We start from the raw sequence: 20,250 nt of genomic DNA on the forward strand, positions 1-20,250 counted from the left end.
TTTGTTGTGCATCTTAAGGCCAAACTTGGTTAACTTTAATCAACGATTAATTGAATCACCAGTGTAGCAAAACAGTAAAATCATCAATTGTATGTTGTTCTTAACCTATATTTTTGTGATATCAATGACTATTTAAAAAGTTTATACATAATACAGAACAAACAGAATATTAATTAAAATCAAATAAGACTGTATATATTAATAAGTACAGGCGTAATTCTTGACTGATTTTGATGAACAAAGTTTCATTTTAAAGATTTAATCTACGGCGTATTAGTTTCAAATTTTTAAAAAAGTTTGTTTTTTATTCGAAAAAAAAAATCATGTTAAAAGATATTTTTCGAGAATAGTTTATACACAAATAAAAATCTTTTTCAAAAAGAGATCTTGATCATCAAAATTGGTCAAGAATTACTTGTTTTTATTGATGGCATAAGTGATGTTTTTAACATTTTTTGTGAAGAAAAAATTTAGTACTGTAGTACACCTCGAAATTTGTGGCAAAAGAAATGAAACTCGTACTCTCACTACTGATTTTCATATCACGCTTGAATGATGTGTTATATGTGAAGTAGCGATTGCTTGCTTGATTATGTGCGTAAATAGTTTTTGAACATTTTCGAACGCAAAGAAATATGTTTCACAATGCTCATATGGAGAAGCTACGGTAACTCACTCGATCATTTTAATAAGCTTTGACTAGATGATTCTATGACAAAAATATACATGTGCAATCGTTTATGTCAAGGGATTTGAATTTCTAAAATATCGTTAAATTTTGGAAAAATTATGTTTTATTGACTAATAAGATAGAGATTCTATAATCAATGTATAGCACATTGGCAAGTATCTATTCGTAATTCAGAAAATCTTGGGTTCTCTCGAGGCTTCAATGATTTCGGTGATTTTTTTTATTGCATCGATGTAAACGAAAATAATGAATTAATTATACTCTTTTTCTCCTTATTATTTAATAACTTAGTAAGGTATTACTATCCAATTTCTTATATTTATTTTTTCCACTGATGAGTGACATAAATTTCACGGTGATGTATGATAGATAGGACACAACAGCAGTATAATTTTGTTTGATGACAAATGTATATAAAATTTACATTTATCGATTATTTGTTCAAAATTAACAATTAGTGAATATATATATTATATATTATTTTTAATAAAGATCAAAATACGAATTCGTTTCCATATTATCAAGGAGATTTTTCTCCCAGTCCTATTTTGTTTTTTCTGTAGAAGTTCACTTCATATTATTGCTATAATAATAATAGTTATAATAATAATATGTAATATAATAATATAGTAATAAGAACAGTAATAAGAAGAAACAGAAGAATATACTTGTATATATCATGACACATGATGATGAAATATTTATGATAACAAAAAAAGAAAAAATTTATCATTTTACATGGTGTTTAACGCGCGAACTTTCAACAAATCGTGTCGATACATGACAACTGCCCATGTAATGCGATATGAAAAAACGTTTCTTTTGTTTTCGTCTACTATCGTTTCTTCTTATTTTACTAACTTATGATCGTTATGTATTTATTTTACACTTTCTTACTTATATTCAGTCGAAGCTAATTGTCTTTACTATTATAATATAAAATTTATTAAATAATATCTAGATGTATACAAATAATATTTAAGAACATTTTTATTATTATTATTATTATCAGTAGTAATAGTAATAATAGTAGTTGTAATAGTTGAAGTAGTATAAAGGGCACTAGTCCTTGTCGCAGATTTATATACTAATTCTTATATGTGACAATTATATTTATTATTTTTTATGTATTTATCGTTAATCAAATGTATATCGACATCGTATCTAGCACGCATCTACCATCTACAAGACGCATGCTACCATCAAAGAAAAACATATTTATGAGAAACTGAAAAATGTGAATTAACAGCCTACTGAATACTTACTCTAACTCACACGAAACCAATTATTATGTACATGTGAAGAAGAATAACCAAACAAGCTTATATACTGATATGATATTGACATGAGGAGGACAGCGTTCCCTGCTTGTTTCGTAGTTCATATTTTGTCCATATTTGTCATTGAAGCTACATGAGCTTTGAAGAAAAGATAGTGAACAGCCTTAAGAGAATTCATATATGTATTCTTATACTATATATAACATTTTTAAATGGTTATTGATATCATATAAATATAGGTTAAGAATGATATATAGTTAAAAGTTCTGTTTTGCTACATTGTCGATCGAGTTAATCGAACTTAGTTGAAGTGGCGCTCAATTTATTATATTTTTTAGTTATCATCGAAAAGAAGTAACATCTTTTTTTTAAGCGATTACAAATAGTTATAAATAAAAAAAGTTTCATAATAATTGAAAAATTTGGACGTTTGTGTTATATAGTGTTGTTTTTTTTTAAACACAATTATGTTTTATTATTGTTTCTTATTTTAGGAGGTAAATATTTTCGAAGATGACAATATTTTTTATTTTCATTTTATTATTTTCAGAAAGTTAACAACTATCGACAAGCTTTTAAAATAAATATTGTTATTTTTAATCCAATTTATTATTTCTGTTGACAAAAACTTTGATTTGATTAAATAATTAAATAATGATTTGTCCATTTCTTCATTCTTTTATAATCCTTTTATTGTTTCCTTTATATGCTTTCTTTTCCATTTCCACTTTCTTTATTACTCTTTTCATCTCCTATGATTTTTCTTACAGTGCTATCGTTTCATACTATTAGAGTAAAACCTTGCTCGCAAGCTTTCCGCAAATTGAATTCTTGATTATAAAAGTAGTTATAGTGGTTTGAGTCTCCCATAAATACAGCATTTTAGTAATTTTCAATTTTAAACTGAATGAGTTTCTTTTTTATTAAATTTTCCATTTGAAAAAATAAAAGAGATATATTCGTATCATTTAAGCAAAAACAGCATCTACAAGTATATATGAATATTATACCAACAATATTCTAATTTAAAACTGTTCAAAAAAGGACAAAGTAGTATCCTTATTATCTTCGCTCTATAAAGTTGAAAAGACATGAAATTTTTAGCGGATTAAAAACTTTAAGTTTTAATTATAAATTATAACGGAGAAAAATGTAGCACTGATATATTTGACCAATTTCGTTCTTCATATACAGAGTATCCTATGGAACTACCGAGCTACATCTTTAAAAGAATTCGAAATCAAGAGAAATATCATACAACAAAATTAAATGATATTAAACACTACACAATTTTATGAAATTTTCATGCATTTTTGTGCATCGTTACAGATTCAAGGTACAATTGCACTTTTTTAAGCAATAAAACTCTAATTTTTAATATATTAATTGATGCAGTTTTCATCCTCTATAAAACATCTTCATAATGTTATGTCTGAAAATTGTTAGTTTAAGTGTTATTTTAATTTCATAATACAAATAATTTAATTTCAAATTATTTGTAAATATGAATCACTTTTGATAAAGTATTTTATTATTTCTTACACTACTTACCCTACAAGAGATGTTCAAATGGTCTTCCATTCTAAACATTTCAATTAGAATTTTATTTTTTACAAAAGTGCAATTGCATCTTGCAACTGCATTGATGCACAAAAATGCATGAAAGTTTTACAGAATTATTTAGCGTTTAATACCATTTAATTTTGTCATGATATTTTTTTCGATCTCTAATCCTTTCAAAGATATAGTTCGACCAAGTTTCACAGGACACCTTATATATGTGTACGAAAAACAAACTGTTAGCTAATGAGATTTTGTATGAATTGTTAGATCAAACGATTATCAATAGATATATCTTACGTGATTTTTGAATTATGCTGAATAATAAATTAACAAATTATAAATTTTTTAGAAAAAATATATTAGCCTTGATTTTGCTATAAAAAAAAAAAAAAAAAAAAAAAAAAAAAATGAATCTAAGGTGCATAAATCAATTAAAATCAACATTCAGAAAATATAAAAAGATAGTAGGGAAAAGACATAATAATCGAAATGGTAAATTAGAAAAAATTTGTATATTAATATTACTTAAATTTTTTATTCTAATCTCAATTTAAAAAGTTTAAAGATGATATATGAACTTTTTCAGATTTTTTCAAAGACTTTTATCTATTAAGAAATTAAAATAAGTTGTTTTATTATCAAATATGAATCACCTGTTTATAAAGTAAGGTTTAATCTACTCAGATTCAAATAATAATATAATAATATAAATAGCAAATAACATATACATGTTGATACCATATTAATAATTACACTATTCTGATTGTTATAAATTTATGAACATCTTCAAAACCTAAATGGAATTATTAATATTATTTTTGAGGAATGTACGTGCATGATGAACTCTTTTACAAGACAGAGTCAATAAAAAAAGTAGGCAGTTTCTAGAAGCCAATGGTTTATTCAAACATACATGAAGAATATATAAGAATATATAAATATATGAATTAAATATATTATATATAATGCCTTTGTTTAAAATATTTTTAGATATTTTTAATTGTAAATCGAAAGGAAAATATTTAAAGAATATATTGTAATTTATACAGATTTTGAAAAAATTTTTTTTATATATGTCCTATACAATTTTTGTAATAAATAAAAAAAAATATCATTAAATAACAATATTTGCTGCATTTGTATTTTTTATTAAACAGTTGTATCCTTATTAATTACAAAAGAAAAAATAGTTTTTATTAAATATACAGTTTTAAGAATACAATTTTTGGAAAGAGGATATAATAGTTTTAACTTCCACAATGTTTAATATTTTAAAATATCATTTTAGGTTGCATTTATTCAGAACTAAAGATTATAATATATTTAAATTCGAATGAAATCGGAAACATTATTTTTGGGAGAGATTGCTTTTATATGAAATGTACTTTCATATAGTAACAGCACATTATTGAATACATTTTATACCTTTGATGTAGTATTATAATTTCCATTTGATTTGTAATGCTATGAGACAATTTTAGCAAAGAGATAATCGAAATACGTCAGAATTAGTCCGAACCAAGAATCTAGAAATATATTTTCAAATCTAATCATGAAATTAAGAATGCATTTTTAGATTAAGGTTCATAATCAATAAGAAGAAAGAAAGAAAAAGACAAAAGTATTTTTGCTGTATAAGTATTTTTCCTACAAAATTTTTGGATACACGTGCTTTAACATGCTATAGTTTGTAAGCACTTATAAAAGCACTTATAAGCTATCAATAACTTACGTACATAAATATTTTTACCATATTAATATAAATTTGACGTAATGGTGCTTTCGTGCAATCGTATCGAGACAACCAATTAAAATCAACAATAATCAATACGAAATTGTTTAAATAAAAAGAATTCATACAAGCACAGACCATACGTATTCAGACAATAAAGTATATTCTTCAAATTGCATCGATAATGCCGTTAAAATTTATGACGAGTATCCGCTCTATCTAACCCTTTTTGGTTAGAGTCTTGAACCATAGAAGAATTTTGTATGTTCAGACATGCCACCTACATCCGCATGCGCTTTATTCCAAAAAATCATCAGCCATATTGGTGTGTTGTATCGCTGTTCTCAATTATTTCAAAGATCACAAAGGTATTTGTTTTATCTGTTTAAAGATTTATTATTATTATTTTATATAACATTAATAAATGCTGTTTCAAGATTTTTCTATATAAATTAATCTTTTATTCGGGATTTTATGTGACAACTATCGACAAAAAAGTTTGGTTAATATTGCCACCTTGGCTTAGAAAATCGTATCGTTAAAGAATATGTCATAAATAAAGATGTAGCATGTGCTCCACTGAGATTATTTATATGATATGTCATATCTAATATCTTTGTTTATCTATTAAAGGTAACTTTATGACCATAGCATCTTAGAGAAAACTGCTTGTAACATGCCATTTCCACCGTCTGTTGTGCACTTTGTTATTTTATTTTATTCTTTTTCATTTATCTTTAAAAAAGAAAGTTTCATCCTTGGATGTTTAATAACAATTTTAATAATTTTTATTGTAATATCACCATACAAGACTATTCATTTTCTTCTTTTTATTATATTATTCATTTTTTGGTCGTAACTTTCCTTTTATAAAATTTCTTGTATATCTACCATATGATATCATAAGATTTTACAAAAAAATTTTGATTCGTATAAATTCTATATGTTTTACATTAAGTAATACAATATTTTCTATATTATTCATATATTTAATAGTTATTTGTTTTTTTTTTATTTATATATGTATAAATTTATACATATGCTAATATTCTTTGATAACAAAAATGATTTGTATGACTTTACATTATATTTTTATTAATACATAAATTATGTATTATTTCATTTTTTTCTTTTAGCAAATAATTCGTCATGACGGATTCTATGAAGTTTGGTCCTGAATGGTATGTAATATATATAAAATAATATTTATTAATATTTACATTATTTAATATCAACACAAGACTTTTTATGATATTAGAACAATATCATTAAAAATAAAAGTTAATGATAAATGAGCAAATACTTATATATTATACATATCCATGAAAATAGGTTGCGCAATCTCTCAGGAGAAAATTCTAATAGTAGTGGTACTAGTGGAAGTACTTCAACTTTAAGTACTCCTCGATATCAATTAGCGGAGCATAGATATGGACGAGAAGAGATGTTGGCTTTGTTTGACCGTAATTATAAGCCACCTGAACCATTGATAACATTTTCAACATTATATGTTGAAAAAACTCAACTTCCACTAGCTCTTATACAGATGACAGAAGATGAAACAGTAAGTCAAACCAATAGATTTTTTATCTGAAATTAGAAAAATAATTCCTGATGTTAATTGCTAAACATTATAAATTTTATTTATTGAAATATAAATATAATTTATTTGATTCACTTAATTGATGGAATATAAATATAATATTGATATATTATTAACATTCATATGTATGTGTGCCAGTGTGAAACTAATATACTCTACATATGCAATTTTTAGCGTATGTGGAATGGAGGCGTGACTAATATTGGAGGCCGTGGAAGAGGTGGAAGTGTAGATCGTGGAGGGAGAAGTAGAAATGGAAGAGGCAGTTTGTATTCTTCTCATTATTCTAGAGCAGTTGGTTTTGAGGATTCGGGTGAAATAATTCGCATTGATTCAGGCCAGTCTTTTCAAGTATGTAATATATTTTTGAAACAAATGTTCGTTAAGACAAAAATAAAAATAATTTTGTTAACTTTTCAATTATACATTTTATATTGTTTTATATTATTATTTAGGGAAGAAGTCGACCATTTGATAGATCTCAAAGTGAACGAGGTTGGTCAGAAAGAAATGGATCTTCTGATCCAATTGAATGGAATGGTTCTACTAGTCCTAGAAAAGAATTATCTCGTGGGACTAGTGGAAGTTCTCTTATGGAAAGCAATTGGCGAAGACATCGAAATGGCGGAGAAGATGATGATGGTTGGCGTAAGTGGGGTAAGTAAATTTTCCCTATTTTAGATAATTTCAGAATTATATGTATTTGTATTTTGTTCGTAGGTAGAAACAGTTGGCGTGAAGGGGGCAGTATAGATAGGGACAGACTGGATAGAAATGAAGGTGATGGTGAAGAAAGTCGAAGTGGTACTGGTGGTGGAAGATGGGAATTCCGTGGAAGTCACAGGTCTCACGAAACAAATCATATTCCTCCACCTCGTACTGCGCGTACGTGGGAATCTAATCATCATGATAATCATGACAATCTTCCAGAATGGTGATTAGATATATTATATATTGCAATCAATTTTCTAGTATTTTATAAGTGATAGTATTAAATCTTTCTGAAATATGAAATCAAATTAAAGTTTTATTTATATATTAGGGCGACTGAAAACCCTAGTGAAAGTGGTGGACGATTTGATGCTTCAGGGGCATTTCATGGGGGAATGTATTCAGATGATGACGATGAAGGAATTATTAGCGTACGTAATTCTCAAGAGTTAAGGACTCGACGTGTCTCTGAAGGAAATGCTTCCATTACATCGAAATCTATTAACAAATCTGTGCCATATGGCACAGGCCAAGGACAAGTAGAAAATCGCCATCATACAAATGATTCTACTGGTACAAAGCATAGGGAAAAACCAAAATCTGTTCGTCTACAGGAAGAAAAAGATAACGCTACAGAAAGAGACGTTAGTAATTCTCCAAGTAAAGTAGTACTTTCAACATCTAGCAATACTTCAGCAAAAAGCTTATCATCTACATCTTCGTCTGCTTCTCTTACTATGACACATGTAAATACAAATAATACTGAAAATGATAAAACTCAACCAAATGATGCAGATAATAAATGTTCAAATGTGATACATGACAGAGGAACTGTAGAACCAGAAGTTAATAAGGATATAGTGGTGTCTGTGAATAGACAAGTATCCGTACAAACCGAATCACAAAAGGTTACACATGATTCAGTAATAGATAATGTGAAGAAATCTGAAGATGATCTAGATAGAATGAAGGAAGAAGCTGATGCTTTAGTGGCCAAATTGATGGCTGATGAAGAAAGCCATAGAGAGAAAGCTGCAACTATTTCCCCATCTATCAACAATCAACAAACAACTTCGAATGTACAAGAAAAATGGTTTTATCGTGATCCACAAGGTGAAGTACAAGGTCCATTTTTGGCAAGTGAAATGGCTGAATGGTGTAAGGCTGGATACTTTACTGCGGGGTTAATGGTAAGAAGGACTTGTGATGAGAGATATACTACTTTAGGGGAGTTAATGAAAATTTGTGGAAGAGTGCCATTTATTCCAGGGCCATCCATTCCTCCCTTAAAGGTAATTATTGTTTGTTCAATATTTTCAAGAGTTATGTTTTAAATGAAGAATCTATACGTACGTTCGCGCGCGTAATATCTCATGTAAATGTCGCCATAAAATTTCAGGTTTTCCTTCTTTTTTGAAAAACAAACATCTCAAATTAAATCTTTAATTTTATTTTATGTATAATTTTGTAGTATCACAATTTTCTTATATCTATTTTTTTTCTGACATGTATAAAGAATATCTTTATTATTTTAAATTAAATCATAATTTTTACTATATGTAAGATTTATCGCATAATAGTAGAAGAGATTCGGAGATTGTACATGAATTGTGAATATGTAAAGGAATAGAAACTAAAATGCGAAATGAATTATTAATTACGTAATCAAAACATATAATGATTCATTGCATGAAAGTAATTATTTTTTAATAAATTTTAATTATAGTTTTAATCTATTAAAGCCATATAGTAAATTGGATAAATAAGTCAGTATTGTATATATGAATTATATCATGTATGTATTTAAATTGCTTAGAAAAATAATGTTTTAGACGAAATGTAAATCTTTACATTAAGCAAATTTCCTAAAACTTTTAAAATTATTAGGAAATACAAGAAAATAAATTTTCACTACTGAAGTTTGTAGATGTCGTAATAATCCCTTAATTATTTGTGTCTGTATATATATATATATATATATATATATATATATATATATATATATAGAGGTTTTTCCATTAAGGATGCTTGAACTTTAAACTTCAATAAATCAAGTTATATTTACGATATTATAATATTTTTTATTTGATTTTAAAATACATTCAATAACATTACGTATAAAAAATAATATCGGCCAAGTGGTCGTTGTAACTCTTGTGTAAGGTGGTATGCGTTCTGGTACTTATATTTTCAATGACATTCGCGCATAAGTGAAGCTCAATTTCACCATTAACACGAATGATGTTAGCCTTTAAGTCATCTATTGTTAAATATTGGACTTACTGACTGAAAAGTTTAAAGGATTCGAAAGACATTATTTTGCGAGATGATGACGTCAACTGGCCACTGAGATCGTGTGATCTAACACTTTCAAATTATTTTTTGTGGGGGCTACATTAATCTCTGATCTATGCCAACAAATCGCGGCAAATGACAAATTACAAACCAACATCACTCGCGTCATTGATCAAATTAGTCCATCAGAATATACGATATCATAAAGAGCTTTGACAACTACTTAGTCGATACTATTTTTCATACATAATGATATGGAATGTATTTTAAAATCAAATGAAAGATATTATAATATTATAAATATAATCTTTGTTTTTATTTAAGTTTAAAATTCGAGCTTTCTTAATGAAATATATGCACATGCACATACACGAATGCAGACGCACACGTGTACGCATGCACGCACATTTATATTATTTTTTAAAGTGGAGATTGCATCACAGTAAATTCCAATGGAAATAAATACATTTATAATTATATTTTCATATAAAAAGACTTATAATTTAATTAAAAATAATAAAATTATTCTTTATATTTTTGGATATATAAAAGATAAAAGTAAAAGAATGCTAATGTTGATAAATGATATACGAAGAATATAGTACTAAAAATTTTGTTTAAAGTATTTATTTCTCAAATAAGAGGGAAATCCGAAAATTCGTTGCAACATTTGCATAGAATACTTTGTATGATCAACTTGTATATTACATCATATATAGATCATTATTATTTAAATAATGCAATGAAACAAGATTCTTTATCTTAAATTTGTTAAGCTAATGAAATCTTTCTTTTCAGTTATCCGAACCAGTAATACCTTCTGTTCCTAGTACAGTACCTGCAGGTATAACTGCTACTGCTTTACCAAAGTCTGGAATAGAAGATCCTTTACTTTTACTTCAGTATCAACATATGCGTTTATTACAAAATCAACAAATATTGTTAAGACAAATGAGAACATCAGCTATAGCTAAACTTTCTCAATCTGAACATTGGGCAACTTTAAGCCCTATCGAACAAAACCAGTTAATACTCCAATATGTTATTCAGGATTCTGAAATACCAGATATGCCAATTTCTACAAATCCATTTGTGCCTCATCTTACACCATCACCGTCAAATCCTGTTATGCAGTTATTCAATCAAATGCAACAGGTTAATAAAATATTTATTATTGTACAATTGTGTGTATATTAATGTTATATGAATAAAATATTTGCATGGTATTGTAACTATGGCAGGCAAAGGTACAACCCGAACCTCATCTACCATCTAGTTCACAAACCAACACTGCAGGACACCCTGGTCAGATTGATCCTATACAGCAACTCATTCAACAAATGGGTGGTATCCAAAATGTACCTACAATTTCACAATCAAATTTAAATTCTGCTTCATCTCAAGAAGATAATCCTATAAAATCATTGCTACGGCAGCTTAATGTTAATGCAACAGGACATCCACAAACATCTCATATCGATACTGTTTGGCCACATTCACCTCCACAGATAACTCCACAATTTAATGCTCAGAATTGGTTAACACAGGTATGTTTCTATATATTGAATTGTATGTATAATGTGTACAGTTTTGTTTAGAATATATATATTATAGGTGGGACCTATACCTGCAGTACCACCTGGACAATTACCTACTACACTTTGGAATTTGCATACTAAAGAAATAAAAACGGAACAACAAATACTAGTAAATACCTTCACTATATAGTAATTCTTATTAATGTATAATAAAAATCATTAAATGTGTTTATTTGTTTTTAGGAAGAACAGAATCTTAAATTGCAAGAACAAAGAAAGAAAGAAGAATTAAGAAAACAAGAAGAATTACAAAGACAAGCTGAAGAGGAGAAAGCTAAAAGAAAGCAGGAAGAAGAACAAGTTAGACAAGCGGAAGAGGCAAAACGAAAAGAAGAAGAAAGAAAAAAAAAGGAAGAAGATAAGAAACGGAAAGAAGAAGAAAAACGGAAACAGGAAGAAGAACAAAAAAAAAAGGAAGAGAAAAATCGTAAAGAAGAAGAAAAGAAAAAAAGAGAGGAAGAAAAACGAAAACAGGAAGAGGAAAATATTAAGAGGAAGCAGGAAGAAGAAAAAAGAAAACGGGAAGAAATTAAAAAACAAGAAGAAAAACATAAGAAAGAAGAAGAGAAAAAGAAAAAATTAGAAGAGGAACAAAGAAAACAGGAAGAAGAAAGAATCAAGTATACTAATTTTATAATGTATTGTTATTGTATATATGAACTATTTAATATAAAAGTCAAAAAAGTTGATCGGTGGATAATGGCGGATGAAGTAAAACTTATGTAAAATCCAATAATATCGAAGAATGTTACCTTTTTTTTTGTAAACTACTGTAAACTCATACCTTAAGATAAGATAATGTCGTTTTTTCTTGAAAATAAGATACATAATTATTTTATTCAATATTTTTTGGATTTGCACTACTGCTGTATCGAACTTTTCAGTGAACGTTTTTTATTTGTCCAGTTATTATACCGAGAAACTAATAAGCTAGACTCTAATATTATTCTTACACGAGATAGAATGAAGATTAAATTAATGAGATGTGGTGTTAAATCAAATAGGCAAAAAATTGACTTACACCAATTTTGCATTAAAGGACTTATATTATTCTTTTTTTATATAATATTTTAATTTTATTATTGTTATTTCAGAAAAGAAACAGAAGCACGCAAGCTGCTCGAAGCTGAAGAACAGGCACGACGTACTGAACAAAGACGTCGAGAAGCGGAAGCTCTTCGTAAACTTCAAGAAAGAAGTAAAGCACCATGGGCTCAAGCACCTTGTACACCTGCTCCTACAACTCATGCTTCACTTGCAGAAATTCAGAGGCTAGAACGAGAGAAAAAAGCTGTAATTAACTATTTAACAATAAATATTTCAATTTTAGTAATACTTTTTTCTTAATAATTTTAATTATTATAGGAGGAGCAACGATACCAACAATTAATGCAACAACAATTAGCACAACAAAAAGCTGTAGAGGCAGTGCAAGAAGCAGCAGTAACAGATTCATCCAAACGGTTACAGTTTAAGTGGGCAGAAAAAGCCACATCTTCTAATAAAGTTCTTCAAGTAAAAAGTCTTACGCAAATTCAACAAGAAGAGCAAGAACGCATTGCTAAGGTAAACATATACAAATATTTAATATTCAATATTACAAACCATTCAAATTATTTTTAAGCAAAATAATTGTTAAACAAATGATATATAATATATAAAACATTATATAAGGTAAGTGTAAAATTTTATTAATGTTAGTACATGGAAGATATTTGATATATTATAAAATATTATTATATTAAATAAACTTTTAGCAACAAGAAAAAGAAAGACATGAAAAAGTAGTACAAAAAGAGTCGGCTAATGTTCTTCCTAATGCCGGTATATGGGGCACAGCATCACAATGTCTGAATTGGACTAATTCTAGCTCATCCAGTAACAATCAAGCTTGGTCTACTAATAGTAGTACTAGCGGTTTTTGGGATGATCCTACAACTATAAGATCATCTCTTACTACCAAACAGACAACAAAACCAGTAGCAACAAAATCTACTTCTAATCAACAGCCTCAACAACAGAATAATAAATCAACTAAAAATAAAGTAAAAAAAGAAGAGGAACTAGTAAAAAAATTATTCGAACAAAATACTGCCAAGCTTGACGACTTTACACAATGGTGCTACAAGGCTTTGAGTGTTATACAAACTTCTGTTCACAGTGAGTAGTAGTCCATTCATATTGTAACTATTAATTTTTTAATTTCTATTTGTTTTTATATGTATAATTTGTATATTTAGTCCCTACATTTGTTGTTTTCTTACGGGATCTTGAATCACCATATGAAGTAAAAGAATATGTACGTGTATATCTTGGCGATAGTAAACAATGCACGGAATTTGCAAAGCAATTTTTAGAAAAAAGAAGTAAATGGCGTTCAGCACAGAGACCTCAAGCGCAGGTAGATAATTTGTGTAAACCTGCACCAGCTGTAAATCCGAATGCTCCCACTGAATTTCAGGAAGTTAAGGTATTTTTTACAGGCATCACTTTTATTATAAACGTCTTAAAACGTTTAAATATTTTTCATATATAATTGTTTTATATAGGGAAAATCTAAGAAACCCAAGAAAGGAAAAATGTTTAAAGTGGACAATAGGATCCTTGGGTTTAGTGTAACTGCAGCACCTGATCGTATAAATGTTGGAGATCGCGACTACGGAGAAGATGTTTAAGAGCATTTCGTGCTATTAAAATTGAGGAAATTGTGCAGTGCTCAATTCATCAAACGGTTCGTTATTTATTGTAGATCATACAAAAGGTTCGAAAGATTCCATTGTGAGTATAATCAATTTATAAAGCATAACCAATTTTTCTGTAAAGATAATATCTACTAGAACCGATTTTAATTCATTTTATTCTATAATGGGAACCTTTGAACCTGTATGGCGTAGCATTATTATTTCTTTATTCGATTGAAGCTAGATTGTGTATCTAATTATATCCATTGTATATACTGTTTAATAACAATTTATTAAATAATTTGAAAATGTTTTGCTTTAGATATGCGACATCTAACATTGAAAAAATTTTATAAAATTTCATCATCATCATTTTAGTACATAGACGAAATACAAAGAATTTATGTCAATCGATAACTTGTATACATAGAAACATCGCAGTCGATAGCAATATGTGCTTGTAAAGGTATTAAACGATAAATTTAACATTGTTAAAATTTATTTAAAATCATGGAAATATATATATATACACACACATACACATACCCCTCCCCACATACACATACACACGCACACACACACACATATATCATTTTTGTACAGAGCACATCATAATGTGCATCAGTGTTAAGCAATCGAGCATGTCGTATATATGAATCCTATGGATTTCTTACTTTCTAGAAAATGTCATAAAAATTCTGCTTTACATTATATTTCATAAACCGTTTAAAAAAAAAAGTAAGTCGCACTTTTTCTGCAGTAAAGAAATTTTTCGTATGGTAATAGATATAATTATACTATCGTAAGAAAATGTTACATGTAATATTATATTGTTTCTAAATAATAAATGAATGAAAAAAAAAGTTGCAAGCAAGATTGCTCTTGCTGTGCTTCGCATACTAACCTGTACAATAGTAACTTATGTTTATAAATATGGCAGTGTTTTCTTTTTTGTTTTTCTTTTTTTTAGAAATATAGATATACAATTTCGTATTATCTGCAGAATAAGAATTCTTTATTATTTAATAAGTTCTAAGAACTAATCATTTGTATTTGTAACTGCAGTGAAAATAATGTACAAAATAAAAAAATTCAAATATTTGTTAATAATTTTACAAGACATTATCGAAAATATAAGAAATAATAATAATAATCATTAATAATGATGCTTGTCTATGTATGGATCTTACCAACATGACTTTTTTAATTTTTGTTTTCAATCGAATAGCTAGCATTATGGAATCGTTGCAAGATTGAATTAATATATTAAATAAAATTAAATAATTTTGTAGTTTTACTTGTAACCATAAATGTTATGTTGAAAAATTTAACTATCTGATTTCATGATGCATAAATATTTTTAGCCTTTTAATTTTTTGTTTCTAATTGAATTTATAGATTGATAACATGGCACGGATACTCTACTCTTTACGCGGAATGTTACAACAGATCTGACCGCTCATAATATTATAATGATTGTTAATTAAGGTTCATTGGTTTTCTCTTAGAATTTATACAAAATAGTTTTAGGAGAATTCCATTGGCCCTTATATGAAAGATTTATGTATAAATAGATAAATGTACAGTAATACAATGATGATTAGACAGAAACAGATAATTGATATTGTATCAATATTATTATTGTATCTAATGGAAAACATTAAAATAAATATTACTATATTTTCAATTGGATAGTTTTGTTTTTCGTTTTATATATTTTACATAATTCAAAAAATTTTTATTTTTAGATATAACTGATTTTTCATATTTACAATGAATTTGTTAAAAATTTATATTTACTTACGTTTGAATAACGTTGTCTTCTGAATGAAATTTATATAATTTTTCTTAAATTGGTAACATAATAGAAAAAAAAATTGAATACAAAATATAGACATTTACATAATAATACATTTTACATAAAAATTCTGTTGCTGCATCATCTTTTACTGGTAAGATAAAGATCATAAAAAGGAAAACGTTATATAAGACATTGTATAATTCATATTTTTTTCTTATACATTAATAATAATATCTATATCTTGAATATATTATTTTTATTGCTTATAAAGTTTTGTATTTATTTTATAAACATTTTTAACAATAATATATGATTATAAAAGTATTTAAAGTAAACATATAGTGAGTGTAAAAAGTATTCGTTGTTTTATACAAAGGCATATTTCTTTGCCATGTTTTATACTTTTTCATAGGGTAATATAAAAGATAAAAAATTACCACATATTTTAACCATTAAATATAATGAAGATAAGCTTACAAAAATAATAACTTAAAAGAAAAAATGGATAATTTATTTTTTTCTATTATAAAAAAATTTATTATTAAAAAATGTATTATTAAGATTACACACACACATACAAAACTGTGTGTATAAACACTAACCAACACATAACACTTAAGGCAGATTTACAAAATTATGTACAATTTCTTTTGATAAACTATTATTTTCTTATATTTAATTTCATTAAATTTATTAGTTAAGATACATATGTTAATTTTAATTATATAATATTTTATAATAAAAATGTAAAATGTTACAAAGAAATATGCGTTCGTATAAAATTCTAATAAATATAAAAAATACTTTATACATACAGTTTTTGTATACTATATAAAAGGTGTAGTGATATAAAAAGACAATTTAGTTCAAATGGTCCAAAAAAGATTTATGTTTCCTTGGTAAATCATAAATAATCGATAAAATAATTGAATAAATTTTACTAAAGATTTCCTCTTTTTTTTTTACTATTTTCTCTCCTTTGACGATGCTATATGTTTTTCTTTATAATCCTTTACAATGTCAATATACTGAAAATACATTGGGTCACATATGTTTCGATCTAACTATAAATATATATAAAATCTTATATCTTACCTTTCTAGGAACTATATATTCTAAAATTTTTAATATAATATAACACAGTGATACAACTAGCAGATATGGTAATACACCACTCTGAATATAGCTTGTTAATTGTTGACCTAAATTTTTCTTTGCTTCATTTGAGACTAAGTTGTAAACAATTTCAGTTCTTTTACTGATGTTGAACCAATTATAAAATAAACTTATTCTTCTATGCACATCAAATGGATGACTTATATTTCCTTTCATATAGTCAGACATAGCTTGTTCTAATCCTTTAATAAGATCTGATACTGTTGGTTCCACCAAGTAAATCAAATCTGGAGGTAATACTTCAGGTATTCCTCCGACTTTAGTAGATACAACTTGTAAACTAAAAAGAAAAAAAAAGTAATGTAAAAGCAATGTTTTTATAATTTTTATGTATATCTTTAAAAAAATACATACCCACAAGAGGCAGCTTCAACAATTGCCATACAATAAGCTTCCGTGAGACTAGTATTTAAAAAAATATGACCTTTATTTAAAACATGTTTGACCTGAGCATGTTCCAAACTTCCAAGCAACGTAACCCTGTGCTGTAATAAATTTCTTTCTCGTATTTCTTCTATAAGCCATCGTTTTGGACCATCCCCTCCAATTAAGAAGTTTACATTTTTATGTCGCAAACATATTTCAGGTATTACATGAGCTAGGAGATCTACACCTTTTCGGTATACTAATCGTGATATTACTACTATAGTAACTGTAAAAGCAATAATCAAAAAATTTATATTATACCAATTAATTATGTATAACACAATTTAATAAAATATATAATAAACACCTAATTTAAACACATAAATATTAAATACTTACTGAAATCATTATTACGTTTGTTAATATCTGGTGTAAAAAGCATAGTATCCACAGCATTTGGAATAACAGATACTTTTTCTTTATGAACTTTTGCTCGCAAAACAGTATTTTCTTTTCCTATATGCGATACGCATATACAATGATTACAATCTGCTAAAGAAATTTCTAAAAATTTATTTGTTAAAATAGCAGATGCATCTGCAAATCCAAACAATGAATGATCTGTGAATACTGTCTGAAAAAGAAAATTTATTTTAATAACATTTTAATAATACTTCATAAGTAAATGTATCACAGGTTACTGTAATAAATTTGCATATTACCTTTAATCCCATTAATCTGCCAATTAACATTCCTTCGTGCGCTAAAGCAGAAAATGCAGAATGTCCGTGTATTATCTCTATTTCTTCTCTAATAAGTATATATCGAATTAGAGGAATAGAACATATCATCGTTGGCAAGATACATTGATTATAAAATACTTTGACTGGAATATAATATACCTTTAATGTAAAAGAAAAATAAAGTTTGAATTTAGCAAAAGTTTGCTAAAAGTATCTCAAAATCTTATGCATATAAATTTATACCTTTAATCCATTGGTCATATAACGTATACCAATTCGATCTTTGTACGAATGTGTTAATATCACAACCTTATGTCCTCGTTCTAATAAACATTGTGACAAATTAAATATATGCTCTTCAACGCCACCCATATTGGGATAAAAAAAGTCAGATACCATGCTGCAAAATTTCATACTGATAAATACTTTTCTAAGCGCAAATTAAATAACCAACAAAAAGATTATTTTATTTATTTTTTATAATAAAAATTGAATACAAACCATATTTTATGTTGTAAGTTCATCATCATTGCTTTTCTACAACCGCTTTATTTATATTATCTCTGGAAATATTTTGTAGGTTAATTTTTACGTTATTATCAACTTGAACAATATGATATTGTATTTACTTTATATTATTATATCTACTTTTGTGATTGTTACACAATCCTTTATTTGAATAGTTTTCTTAATTATATGATCACAGATTAATTAATGTTAAATAATTGTAAGTTAGGGTGAACATTATATTCTTGCTTATGAAATATTACGTAATTATAATAATTATTTTTGTTTTAATTCATTAAGTCGAAATTACAAGTTAAATAGATTTAAAAAATTTTTAAAAACGAATGTTTAATAAGAAATAAGTAAAAAGAATATGTTATTGCATATGTATAACAGGTAATAAACAGAATATTCGAAAAACTTGAAATTTAAATTTATTCTGATTCTTAAATCCTATTGCAATGATTAAATTATATCTTTTGGACAATTTTTATTAAAAATTATAAAGGTTACGGGAAATTTTGTTGATCTTTATTACACGTGTTTCATAGAACAAAACTCAGATTGTACCAAGCAGTTACTTCGTAATTTTGCTATTGTACCGTTTTGGCGCTATTGTAGCTAGCAGGGAAATTTCAAATATACATTTCATTGCTCTTCCGTTGTAAATCTCTTTATTTTATCAACATTGATATGTCCGATATATAGATATGCATTGTGTATTTAGTTTTAATTTATCACGTTACTTTGAAGAAACAAATAAGCTATAGATTTTTAAACAATTATTCCTATAATGAATAAATATCATTGATTATAATTCATCAGTAATAATTATCATTCAAAATAACATAATGTTTATTATCGCGGGCTATCCGTTAATGATTCAATTTTATTATTATTTTTACTATAATAAAAATATCTGTTTTACTGTGATGCAGTCTTTATTCACTCGACATACGTCTCATCTTTTTCAATTATTTCTCTTTTTCCGCGCTTTCAACTATTTTCACATATCATCTTTCCTTCTCTCACTCTTTCTCTCTCAGTTATTCTAAACTATTTCGCATAATTGCGCAGGCGCCAAATTTAAATAGTTCTACATTTTGTGTAAACTTTAATACGTTTCTCTAATCCTTCCGCGTGTTACTTCTTTTAGGTCATTTTAGATACAGTTATCTTTTTATATTACTTATTATTTTTGACTCGATATTATTTAAAAATATGTTATTCGATTTATATATATATATACATAAAAATTTATTATCTCGATCGAACCTGAAAAATGATGTTTGTAAGAGAAGCTATGTTCTGATGTATGACAAAGAAATAATCGTAATCATGTCTCAGCTTAATGACTTATTTCCCTTTTTTTTTGAATTCTTCAAAAAAACCCAAAGATTTATACAGTTTACTGGATGAGATCCAGTTATCTTAAAATTAATTACGTAGACTTTACCAAACCCTGAGAATAATTTTTCTTTCAAGGATTTGTTTCATTTGTAA

At 26.8% G+C, this 20,250-nt stretch overlaps 2 protein-coding genes across 7 annotated transcripts; one reads left to right on the top strand and one right to left on the bottom strand.

Annotated features, from left to right (window-relative positions):
• Positions 1 to 5,519: 5,519 nt before the first annotated feature.
• Positions 5,520 to 15,501, top strand: LOC118450778 (GIGYF family protein Gyf). 2 transcript variants are annotated; one of them, XM_085661224.1, is made up of 17 exons: positions 5,520 to 5,634; positions 6,403 to 6,447; positions 6,599 to 6,830; positions 7,044 to 7,220; positions 7,325 to 7,526; positions 7,590 to 7,803; positions 7,912 to 8,872; positions 10,674 to 11,030; positions 11,117 to 11,233; positions 11,312 to 11,422; positions 11,490 to 11,582; positions 11,657 to 12,093; positions 12,568 to 12,766; positions 12,839 to 13,039; positions 13,231 to 13,633; positions 13,714 to 13,943; positions 14,023 to 15,501. In XM_085661224.1, exons 2-17 carry the CDS (start codon positions 6,416 to 6,418, stop codon positions 14,146 to 14,148), a joined length of 4,092 nt encoding a protein of 1,363 aa, XP_085517350.1. In that variant the 5' UTR covers positions 5,520 to 5,634; positions 6,403 to 6,415; the 3' UTR covers positions 14,149 to 15,501. The 2 variants fall into 2 exon arrangements, with proteins under 2 accessions (XP_085517350.1, XP_035742570.2); XM_035886677.2 differs by having other exon boundaries at positions 11,117 to 11,422; positions 14,023 to 15,499.
• A 1,209-nt stretch (positions 15,502 to 16,710) lies between these two features.
• On the bottom strand, positions 16,711 to 19,330 carry PIG-A (phosphatidylinositol glycan anchor biosynthesis class A). Of its 5 annotated transcripts, none has more exons than XM_035886715.2 (8): positions 19,261 to 19,330; positions 18,742 to 18,803; positions 18,484 to 18,640; positions 18,220 to 18,399; positions 17,897 to 18,131; positions 17,486 to 17,783; positions 17,051 to 17,411; positions 16,711 to 16,983 (listed from the first exon to the last, which is right to left on the bottom strand). In XM_035886715.2, exons 2-8 carry the CDS (start codon positions 18,768 to 18,770, stop codon positions 16,921 to 16,923), a joined length of 1,323 nt encoding a protein of 440 aa, XP_035742608.1. In that variant the 5' UTR covers positions 18,771 to 18,803; positions 19,261 to 19,330; the 3' UTR covers positions 16,711 to 16,920. The 5 variants fall into 5 exon arrangements, with proteins under 5 accessions (XP_035742608.1, XP_035742610.1, XP_035742611.1 ...); XM_035886717.2 differs by having other exon boundaries at positions 19,286 to 19,312; XM_035886718.2 differs by lacking the exon at positions 19,261 to 19,330 and adding an exon at positions 18,889 to 19,225.
• Positions 19,331 to 20,250: the final 920 nt, after the last annotated feature.

The sequence above is a fragment of the Vespa mandarinia genome, chromosome 14, assembly GCF_050613455.1.
Source record: "Vespa mandarinia isolate Hongniang chromosome 14, ASM5061345v1, whole genome shotgun sequence".
In the NCBI taxonomy this organism is placed as follows: Eukaryota; Metazoa; Arthropoda; class Insecta; order Hymenoptera; family Vespidae; genus Vespa; species Vespa mandarinia.